The sequence below is a fragment of the Cheilinus undulatus genome, linkage group 17, assembly GCF_018320785.1.
Source record: "Cheilinus undulatus linkage group 17, ASM1832078v1, whole genome shotgun sequence".
NCBI lineage: Eukaryota > Metazoa > Chordata > Actinopteri > Labriformes > Labridae > Cheilinus > Cheilinus undulatus.
In genome coordinates, this window is record NC_054881.1 from 21,253,244 (window position 1) to 21,265,521 (window position 12,278).

A 12,278-nucleotide genomic window follows, 5' to 3' on the forward strand; every position below is an offset into this window, starting at 1 on the left:
CCATGACCCTGAACAGGACAGGCATTATAGATTATAGATGAATGGATGGATGGATGGAATACGACTGCCTGCAGATAGTACTAATGTTTCAAGCTGCAAAATAAAGGTGTTGGATAAACAAATCACATCTTTTATTATGTAGCAACACCAAAAGCGCAGCTGTATAGGTGGTTCAAATCCATACAACTACAGTAACTGTACGATTGCTCAAGAATTGTAGTCTCCAGTAAACCAACTCTACTGTCATTGATAGTTTTTTGGTGTTACGCCTTGTGCCACAATGAGTTCATTTGTGTGGTTTTATAGTTAGATGTATTAACACCTGTGGGATGGATTGCCACACATTTTGCACAGACTTTTAGTCTTTGTGATATTTTTGGCTTTTTCATCACCAACAGAGAGAAAGAGAGATGTGCCCACACTCTTAGTCAGTGCAACAATCTCTAAATTGCCCTTTAGCTATACTTGATGAGTATAACCTCTTTTTTCATATGGTGCCACCACTAGATCAAAGTTTCAACTTGCACAGTTATTCATTTTTTCTCTTTCATTGTGTTTTCCCCAAACAATGAGCATTTGACCCTCCAAAGCAACCTGCAAACTCCCTCTTGTTCTGTTAAAAGCCCCTTATCAGTAAACTGCACAACTCAAAGATCATGGGGTCATTGAAATCAGAGTTCATCTCCCTGTGAAAAAGTCTCCAGAGGATTCATAAAGTTCAGAGACAATAAACCAAGCAGATAAGATTTGTTGTTTGCAAAGTTGACATTTTTACTAAAGGTTTTGTAAAAAAATAAAATAAATAAAAAAACAGCTGATGAAAACGTATACTCATAGCTCTGAAGAAGCTAAGTGTAATTTCAGACACAAAAACTTCATTCATATTGCTTAATCTCGATCTCTGTTTGCTCCTTCCTGCTCTGCTGAACAGTTGATCATGGGCGTTTCCTCTTTGATTACCAAAACAACCAGATTTGCACATGGCTTTTAAGGACCAATAGTCTTACTGATGGCAAATTATAAATCGCTTCTCCTCTCAACCGTATTTGTCTGTCTCCAGCATGGATCAGAGTGACTGTCTCCTGCCCCAATTACCTCCTCTCTAGATCACTACTGTCCAGATCCAGACCATCAGCATAAAGGTCCAAATGACAGTGTCTATGTCCAAGTCAACGGTGTCAAGGTCCATGTCCAAGATCATCAGTTTCCAATTTCAGATTAGAATCCAGGTCCTAACATCAGTGCCAAGGTAATCAGCCAGCACTGATATACTACTTATATACCCTTTACGTACCACTTATTAACCACCTATGTAACACTTTTAAATGCCAATGAACCAATAATTTACCAGTTTTGTGTAACCTATTTACCCCTTTTTCCCCATCCAAATTCCTTCCACCACTAGTATCTCGACTCCATCAAGGAGCCTTCCTATTCCAATCCTGCAGCGACCATGAAAGTCTGTACAAAACGTCCACCAAATCTAGAGTAGTTTATAGATCATTGTGTTGAAATAATCTAACCTCTGGGGATCAAGGTGTTAGTCTGTTAGTGCTATCATAATCTATCGTTTCAGTCGCTTCTGTTCAAGTACAAATCTTAGAGTAGCAATTACGATGGAGAACCAGCAAAGAGCACCAAATAGACAAGGGCTTCGTCGGAGAGGCCTACAAATACAAAATGTGTGTAAGGAGTATAAAGTCACTACACAAGCCTTCTATCTGTGCACACATTGGTTCTGTAAAATGCTGTCCATTGAAAAGCGACTTACAGTACTCTGTAATATATTAAAAAAGCCTCAGGTCGCAGAAATGTGTGCTTAGAGAGCTGGAGTTAGAGCGTGTAATGGAGGGGGCGTTAGGAATAATGTTGGTCAAAATGTCAGTTTATACAACAAAAATGGACAAATAAAAGCCACAGCTGAGTCCCATATGGAAACAAGGTCAGAACCCTTTCTGGCAAGACATTTGTGAGAGCACAGTGCACTCAAACTTGGCCATGTAATGTAAAATGGAAGGCAGATTTAAACAATGTAAACAGGAAGATTTTTGTAGATATGCCATCAGCTTCTCTGTGTTGACTCCCAGTAAAATCTAGAATAAAGTTTTAAATCCCCAGGGTCATGTACCATAACAGCTTATCGAGCTTTTTGTATGTAGGTCTCCAAAAGTAGTGAGGAAGGAATATAGGAGGAAGATTATACCCTTCTGGGTCAGAGGCAGACACTGCCTATCATGTTTTTTAATCTTATTTTCAGGACATTTATTGAGGAGCTTTATGCCTTTTTAATTGACTGGACATCTGAAAAGAGACAGAATATATGGGAAGAGACATTGGGGAAGGAATGCACCAACCAGCATTAGGACTGGGATTCCATCCTGTGACCAGTGCATTGAGGATGGCCACTTCTGGACAGAGTAGAGCAACAAACATTCAAAGGGCTTTACTTTTCAAGATCCTCATACCTGGGGTAGAACAAAGCACAACAAAATTTTTTAATTCATCTAACATGTTAATGAAAGGGATGGTAATACAATATATGTCGCACTGGGAAATTACCTTCTTAGGCCATTTTTGGATGTTTCAAAAATAAAACATTTTATGAAAATCAAGGCTTCTCCTTAAGGGGCTACTTCTGCTTTTCCACATGTATCTCTGGAATGGCACGAAATTAAGACTGGATTTTCACAGATAGTTAATCCTTAAAGTTAAGTACAGTATCCATTATCTAAATGTCAAATTCAAAAATGAAGCAAAAACAAAACATAAAATTAAAAGGCATGTCTATAAGATTAATTTTTAAAGTAAGGATGTATCATCAAAACATCATACATATTAAGAGGACTGTTATTTTATATCACAAATAAGCTACTTGACTTTTAACTTCACCCTCTGCTGTCACAAACATCTAACAAGAAACAAGTGTAACTTGAACTTAAGAGTTCCCTGGACAAGCTGTTACTCTAGGTATGTATGAAGAGAGGGACACAAACAATACATTAACCTCCGGACACCTGAGCTTTTGTTTAGAGTGTACTTCAGTTTCTCCCAATTATTTTGGATCAGTAGAGCCTAATGGGTTTAAAAGCGCAACCTTGTCTTTGAAGAGGAATTAGTTTTGACCAAAAATGTTGTCCACATATCACCTGAAGGTTCTGTTTCTGCAGAAAATACAGCACTGGATGGGTTTTAGAGCAGATGTTTCAGCTGTGAGTCAGCATGTTGGTCAGATGTTGGGGGTCTTCAGCCAGTCAAAAAGGGTGTGAGTCATGTTGATGATGGACCGCAAGGACTTGCTAAGGCTAAGCATCAACAACATTTCCACTAAAAGTTCTGTATTTCTTGAAAACTTTCCTTTCTAAATCCACAAACATTCACTAAATTTTCAAAGAAATTGTACAAACATTATGTGAAAATTCCTGAAGGTATTTTTAAAGTATCCTGTAGAAAGCACCAAAATGTCTTAAAATATTCTTCAAATGTTTCAATGAAATGTTATCAAAAAATACATTCTTCTAAATTCTATGAAAATCACAAACATCCAAAAAATAGAAACTACCTAAAAATCTGTAACCAAATTCCCACCGAAATTCAAATCAAATCCTAAAGTTCAACAAAAATTAGCCCTATATCCCAATAGTGAAGAATCCTTTAAAAATTCCTGGATCCATCCCCATGTGCCCCCCACCATGGCATTCACTGATTACTCCCTTCCCGGTGGAGTGGAAACACGGCGAGGCAAAGTATTGGCTTCGCTACGGGTGCCATCAGATGCCCTGACAGTCTGACCCATGGTCTCACCGGACGACTAGAAGTCATGGCAGAAGGTGAATATTCCTCTGTTCCTCCCAGCACTGTATGTATTCTCGCTACAATTCGCTGTCTTTCTCTCTGTTACACTCTGACTCATCTACGTGCGTCTTTCAAACTCTATCAACTCCACAACTTTGAATACAAACACACCCAAAAACTGCTGCTGGGATTGAACTTACTCATGTCCACCATCTCCTGGTGTAAAGTGGTAACAGCGCAGACCTCCACCATTAGCCCCATCTCCCAATAGTACAGAATCCTTAAAAAAATTCCTGGATGCAGACGGTGATCCGGATCGCTCCCAAAATCTAATCAGTTTTTCCTTATGCCATTTCTGACATTTCCTGAAAATTTCATCAAAATCCGTCCATGACTTTTTGAGTTATGATGCTAGCAAACAAACAAACAAACGAACACATAACCTCCTTGGCGGAGGTAATTAAACCTCTAAAACCTGTAACAATATAACCAGTAACAATACTTTATAAGGATTCATCATTATTTATTTTTATAAACATATTTATACCAAGACCTCTCCCCCTGTGGAGTCCAGAACTGGTGGTGGAGCTGTTGGCTGATGTCATCTGAGGCTGATGGGATGCAAAAAAGTGTTGAAACTGTGAAAAATAGCTGTGATTGGTGGTTGTTCATGCAACAATGAGCGATGAAACCAGCATGGAGAATATAGTCTTCCTGTCTGAACTTTCACTAGACCTACATTATGTATCACATTGTGTCACAGCTGGCAACTTTGCTTACAAAGTTTCACCTCTTCCTTTTCTGTAGATCACATATGAAAGTCTTTAGTTTCTGCAGCATGTTGATTTCTTCTGATACTGATACTTTCTAAATAACTACAAAAAACTATCAACAAATCATAGAAATAGTAAGACCTCATCAGAAGTAGTTGGGAAGTGCCTCATAACCTACTTAAAACTCCTCAGAGGAGCTTTAAGAAAACACAACACAACTAAAGACAACACAACCAAATTAAGGAAACTCAAAAATAAACACAGACAACACAACTACGAACAGATGACCAATCAGATATGGACAATAGAGACAAAGGAAAACATCTAAGTAAATGAAAACACAAACAAATACAGACTTTACAACTCTATATACCCAACACATACAAATAAAGACATAAGAATGAAAAAAAAAGAAGCACAGGCGAATGCAGGGAACAAAACCATTCAGTCCCACTGGCTACAATCTAATGACCATCAATCCTCTGGTCAGCTAAAACTTGTTCATTTTTTTTATATTAAAGTTCCCCGACTTTGGTTCCTTCAGCCTTTTAAAGTCAAATGTCTGATGATGAAATATGGTACCTGCTTTTGCTTGCCTTATTTACACTGGCTGTTCTGTCTCCATTTAGTTGTGTTGACTGCATGAGTTTTTATTTCCTGTATATGGCTGTGCTGTCTATATTTGGCAGTGTAGTCTCTTTTATATGCTTGTGTTGTCTGTTGTCTTGTGTGTTGGTTTTTTGTGGTGTTTACTCTAACCGATGATTCTCAAATGATGTGGCGAGGCAAACTGGAATACCTTGAGGCAAGTCTAGATGTGGAAATGTGTGCAAACATACGTTATTTCAGCAACAACTTAACAACTAAAGATACTGTGGCACATATTACAGAGGCTGTTTGCATGGCTATGAATATGGTGAGCTTTGGGACTTTGGTATACTCTTAGATGCGCATTGGGCAAAAAAAAGTTGAAGAAACACCAGATATGATTGTTAGTATCTGTCCATGCTCTCCAAAATGCCATTTCAGTGATCAGCTGTGAATAATAATGTATACAAACAGGAAAGATGTGGCCAAGAACACAAATGGTACAAAAGAGGTCATAATAGATGATAGTAGGGTATGGCACACCATATATATTAATTACTTGCAGCATTTGAGTACAGTAAATAGATTAAAGTAGTTATCAGTACAGTAAGTAGGTTAAATAATCAATTCTCAATTAGTGAGTTCAAATGTCCAAATGAGGTGAGGCTTTTACCACAGAGAGCTTTCTTAAAGAATGTGGGATACAAAAAAGCAGTAAGAGACAGCAAATGATGTTTTACATAAAACAGGGCCAAGGTGCTTGTAAAGTGAAAGGTCTATTTTCTGACACTGTGACTGTTGAGTGCTCATCAGAGTGACTCTGTGACTGTTGAGTTCTCATCAGAGTGACTCTGTGACTGCTGAGTGCTCATCAGAGTGACTCTGTGACTGTTGAGTGCTCATCAGAGTAACTCTGTGACTGCTGAGTTCTCATCAGAGTGACTCTGTGACTGTTGAGTTCTCATCAGAGTGACTCTGTGACTGTTGAGTGCTCATCAGAGTAACTCTGTGACTGCTGAGTTCTCATCAGAGTGACTCTGTGACTGTTGAGTGCTCATCAGAGTGACTCTGTGACTGTTGAGTGCTCATCAGAGTAACTCTGTGACTGCTGAGTTCTCATCAGAGTGACTCTGTGACTGTTGAGTGCTCATCAGAGTGACTCTGTGACTGTTGAGTTCTCACCAGAGTGATTCTGTGACTATTAAGTGCTCATCAGAGTGACTCGGTGACTGTTGAGTGCTCATCAGAGTGACTCTGTGACTGTTGAGTTCTCATCAGAGTGACTCTGTGACTGTTGAGTGCTCATCAGAGTGACTCTGTGACTGTTGAGTTCTCACCAGAGTGATTCTGTGACTATTAAGTGCTCATCAGAGTGACTCTGACTGTTGAGTGCTCATCAGAGTGACTCTGTGACTGTTGAGTGCTCATCAGAGTGACTCTGTGACTGTTGAGTGCTCATCAGAGTGACTCTGTGACCGTTGAGTTCTTATCAGAGTGACTCTAACTGTTGAGTTCTCATCAGAGTGACTCTGTGACTGTTGAGTGCTCATCAGAGTGACTCTGTGACTGCTGAGTTCTCATCAGTGTGACTCTTTGACTGTAGAGTGCTCATCAGAGTGACTCTGTGACTGTTGAGTTCTCATCAGAGTAACTCTGTGACTGCTGGATGCTCATTAGAGTGACTCTGTGACTGTTGGGTTCTCATCAGAGTGACTCTGTGACTGCTGATTGCTCATCAGAGTGACTCTGTGACTGCTGAGTGCTCATCAGAGTGACTCTGTGACTGTTGAGTGCTCATCAGAGTGACTCTGACTGTTGAGTGCTCATCAGAGTGACTCTGTGACTGCTGAGTGCTCATCAGAGTGCCTCTGTGACTGCTGATTGCTCATCAGAGTGACTCTGTGACTGTTGCGTGCTCATCAGAGTGACTCTGTGACTGTTGAGTGCTCATCAGAGTGACAGCCTTTGGAAAGAAACTGTTGCTGTGTGGGTTGTTTGCATGCTGTGCCCTTTACGCCTACCAAATTGGAGGAGCTCAAATAGTTTGTTACCAGGATGTGTTGTGTCAGCAGTGATGTTACCTGTCCATTTCCTGACCCTAGACTTGCATAAGTCCTGTATGGGGTGGTAGGTGTGTCCCAATCATTTGCTCTGCAGACCCGATAATCTGGAATAAAAATAGAATACAGTAGTTTTGAAATAAGTTTCAGTCCATAATCCAATTGAAAACAGAACAAAAACATGTTTAATGTCTAAAATGATCAACTTTTTTTAAAAGACACATTCTTGGCACGCCGGTAGTCGAGTGGTTAAGGCACATGCCATATACGCAGGCGACCTGGGTTCAAATCCAGCCTGTGGCACTATTTCCTGCATGTCTCTCCCCGCTCTCTTCCCCATTTCCAACTCTATCCAATAAAGGCAAAAAGGCCAAAAATCAATCTTAAAAAAAAAAAAAAAGGACGCATTCTTAGTTTGTTGTTTGCAACACGTTTCAAAAAGGTTGGGACGGTAGCATGTTTACCTCTGTGTTAAATCTGCTTTTCTTTCAACAACGCTGTAAGCATGGGAACTGAAGCATTGATCGTTAAACACTGAAAGTAAAACTTTACCATTTTTGCGTGATGTACATCTTAAGCTTCTTGATAGAGCAGGGCTCTAAGTTGTTTATATTTTGCACTTTAGAATGCATCATGTTTTCAATGGGAGACAGGTCTGGACTGCATGCAGGCCAGTCTAGTGCCTGTGCTTTCCTCTGTGAAGCCATGCTATTGTAATGAGCAGAATGTGGCTTGGCTCTGTCATGGTGCATTAAGCAGAGATGTCTCCCATTAACAATTCTGAGTGGAACCAAAATCCTGTATGTATCTCTTAGTATTAATGAAGGCTGTGGTTTGATGAGTCAACATTTCAGTTTGTTTTTGGAAATAATGAACCCTTCATGGATGTGTAAGTTACCCATGTGTGGGGTACCAATACACCCCCACTCAATCACAGATGCTGACTTTTGAAATTTAAATTGACAACAATCTTGACAGTTCTTTTCCTCCTTAGCCTGGAGGACTTGATGTCCATTATTTCCAAAAACAAACTGAAATGTTGACTCATCAAACCACAGCCAGCTTTTCCACTGTTGGTCAGTCCTTCTCAGATGAGCTCAGGCCTAGAGAATTCTGTGAGGTTTATGGGTGTTGTTGATAAATGGCTTTTGCTTTGCATGGGAGAGTCCTAACTCACAATTGTAGATGTAGTGACGTGCTGTGTTAACTGACAATGGTTTTTGAAGTATGCCTGAGCTCATGTTGTAATGTCCATCACAGAATGATGCTGGCTTTTATTGTAGTCATGCTTGAGGGGTTTGAAGGTCACAAGCATTCAGAGTTGGTTCTCAGCCTTATCCCTTACAGAGATTTCTTCATATTCACTGAATCGTTTGACAATATTATGGGCTGTAGATGGTGAAATCTTTAGATTACTTGCAATTGCACATTTAGGAACATCGTTCATCTATTGCAAATTGAAACGTTTGCCTGTCTTGGCTGATATAACTACAATCAAAATACAGTAATGCTTCTAATTTCCCATTCTAATTACAACTAATTCACAAAGAAAAGTGCTGAAATGTTTGCTGTTCGGCTCCATTATCTCCTCCGTTAAATATTCATCTGAACCACGTTATACTCTCATTTAAAAGCAGTACACAGAATACTTGTGCATGACAATAGGAACTGTTCCTATTTGGGCTTGGCTGGTGCCCGACGAGACAGTGTCTTCCTGCAGATAAAGACAGCATTAGAGGTTTAGAAAGGGGTCAATGGGATTCCCTCAAGCTAAAGAGTGAGGGGATTACCAAAGTCTGCAAAGAGCTGCTTTTCTTACAGATTATGTACAATCTGTTCTCAGCAGCAGGACCACATATTCACTGGATACAGGGGCAGCTTTAACCAAAGGCCTGATTCATTCAAAGGCATACAAGGTTCTTCTGCGGCAAACGTTTGCCTGTACTCAGCAACTTCCTAACTAAGAGTTAGCTGGGTTATAATAAGAATCAGTACTTCTTTACCAGTGCTGGCTACACACTTGACTATTTTAAAAAAGAGGGAGACCACAGACAGACGGGCAGTTTCAACACAGAATAAAAAGAATAAGGTTAAAATCCAGGCTGAGAAGACATTGCAGTTGTGTTAATATTTGTAAACTGTAAAGAACACCACATTGGGTTGGAGACACTTCCTGTCTGCTTGCTCTCATTGGCAACTGCAGATACTCTGTCCATGGCAGCCATGACCTAACCTGGCACACCAGATGGATTTGTTTCACACATCTATCTGGTAAACCACTCATAGACAGCGCTTAGGAAAGGGCAGAGCCTTTGAAAAAATACTCGGAGTGTGATAGGATTATTATTCTGTCTGTTACACCTGTTTATCCTGCATTGGATCCCATTCCCACCTCTCTGCTCAAAACAACTGCTGCTGCCATCAGCCCCCTTATTACACAGATTATAAACTGTTCTCTTCAGTCCGGGCAAGTTCCACCCACACTCAAAACAGCACTTATCAGGCATATCCTCAAAAAACCCACTGCTGACCCAGAGACACTTTCCAACTACAGACCCATTTCCAACCTCCCCTTTCTGTCTAAAGTAATAGAGAAGGCTGTTGTTACACAGATCTTAGACCACATTCACTCAAGTAACCTTTTTGAAAAATTTCAGTCTGATTTTCGTGCTGCACATAGCATGGAAACCGCCCTGGTCAGGGTCACAAATGACCTTTTGGTGGCTGCTGACCAGGGCTTCCCATCAGTCCTGGTTTTTGCTAGACCTTACGGCCGCCTTCGACACCATAGATCATCACATCCTGCAACACCGTCTTCAACATCACATCGGACTTTCTGGAACTGCCCTCAAGTGGTTCCATTCCTACCTGTCACACAGAACTGAGTACGTTGCCATTGTACATTCAAAATCCACCATTCATCACATCTCCTGTGGAGTTCCCCAGGGTTCCGTCCTTGGGCCCACCTTGTTTAGCATATACATGCTCCCACTCGGTCAGATCATCACCAAACATGGCATCTCTTTCCACAGTTAGACTGATGACACACAGCTATACATTCGGACTGACCCTTCCTGCTACAGCTGCACCACCCTCCCTAGCTCTCTGCCTGGAGAAGATAAAGGCATGGATGACTGAGAACTTTCTCCAGCTTAACAGCTCCAAAACTGAGGCCATCCTTATTGGCACTCACCACCAGACTCAATCCTCCCCTATCTCTGCCATATCCATCCTTGGTCAATATACAAAACTATCCAATTTTGTTACAAACCTTGGGGTTAAATTTGACCCCCAACTTTCCTTTGACACCCACATCCAACATCTCTGCAAGATCTCATTTTTTCACTTACACAACATCTCAAAACTCCGCCCCTTCCTCTCCCTTGTAGATGCTGAAAAGCTGGTCCACGCCTTTATCTCCTCCAGGCTAGACTACTGCAACGCACTCCTCATCGGGATCCCTGGCAGGAGTCTCCAAAGGCTACAATACATCCAGAAGAGTGCTGCCAGGGTCCTGATGAGGGTGCGTAAACACGAGCACATCACTCCCATCCTCCGTTCCCTATACTGGCTCCCCATCCAACAATGCATAAACTATATTCATAAACTATAAAATATGTCTCCTCACACACCAATGCCTCCATGGTACTGCCCCACCCTACCTCACAGAGCTCCTGACCCCCCACACCACCAGCAGACAGCTCTGCAGTACTGATAGCCACCACCTCCATCCACCCAAAACCAAGTTCCGCACCATGGGGGACAGGGCCTTCCACGCTGCGGCCCCCCGTCATTGGAACGCCCTCCCTGAGCATCTTGGGGTTCCACAGACAGTGGACTATTTTAAAAAGCATTTAAAGACATTTTTATTCTGACAATCTTATGGCTGATTTTTAGTTTTTGTGATCCATTGTATTTGTGTTTTTATCTGTTTTCTAGTCCGTTTTTAGACATATTTTTATTGTAGCACTTTGGGATTTGTTTGCCAAATGTAAAGTGCATTACAAATAAAATTTATTATTATTATTATTATTATTATTACCTTTACGGGCCAATCAGAACAACAAAACACGTGTCGTAGCCGCTACCGAGATGCGCCCCTACAGAAGGAGTAAACTCCATAGAGAACCACATAACGTGAACCACGGTGACTGCAGACATGTAAGTACACAACTTTTGTCGTGTTGGAATAGAAAACAACTCAATGCTGTTCTTTGTTCTTTTGACGAAGAAATGTCATCAAGTTCTGATGAAACTGGTGCTTTAGCAGCATCCACGCTAATCTCTTCCGCCATAATTGCACCGGGCTCTTGCTGCTGCTTGCTTATGTCACAACTCCGCCACGCTCAAAAGTACTGCCCCTAGACACTGTTTGGTCCTGTCACTTTCTAACCGGGCCCAAACAGTTCAGGCGGGAGCTTTGCAAGATGGATTCGCAAGTGAGACACACGGAAATGGGCGTATCCATCTGCTTTGCAAAGTTAGCCATGACCTGGAATCACAAATTTTAAATATGTATATTTATGACTTTTTGATTAGTAATTGTGCTGGCACCATCACACTACGGGACAATCTGTTGTGACAAGGCTCAATCTTGGTCATCCCTCCACTTGATCAGGGTAAGATAAGTTTATGTTGGTTGGGCAGATGGCACCATTCTCTGGATTTGAATCTAAACCATGCATGAAAATGTGCTGTGAAAAGAACCCACGTCTCTGCTCCGTTATAAAAAAACAACAAAAAGGAAGAGAAGCAAGGTTAAAGTGGTTGTTGAGGTTGTGACCAACAAGATTACACATATGGAGCATGAGAGGATAAACAGCAGAATAATAAATTAAAAGTCATTGCCTTGTACTCTCCAGTATGTTTCCAATAATGGCTCTAAATGCAGGATAATGCAGCTGCAGAACACTCTTTATTTATACAAATAGATACACTTTAAAATATAATTCAACTTTATCTAATTCTAAAAATGTATTCTGTTATAAACGACCAAACTGAGGGCCGTACACCAGCACAGGGGTTAGTGCTGTTGCCTCACAGTAAGAAGGTCCCTGGTTCGCCT

The 12,278-nt window shown here is 41.0% G+C and overlaps 1 protein-coding gene across 2 annotated transcripts in view; it reads right to left on the reverse strand.

Moving 5' to 3' along the window:
* sppl3 (signal peptide peptidase 3) overlaps window positions 1-12,278 on the reverse strand; it is a 183,471-nt gene that overhangs the window by 56,432 nt on the left and 114,761 nt on the right. For both annotated transcript variants that reach the window (XM_041810447.1, XM_041810448.1), the window contains one exon: window positions 7,235-7,320. In XM_041810447.1, the coding sequence (XP_041666381.1) occupies window positions 7,235-7,242 (8 nt within the window). In that variant the 5' untranslated portion in view covers window positions 7,243-7,320. The remainder of the gene's footprint in view (window positions 1-7,234; window positions 7,321-12,278) is intronic.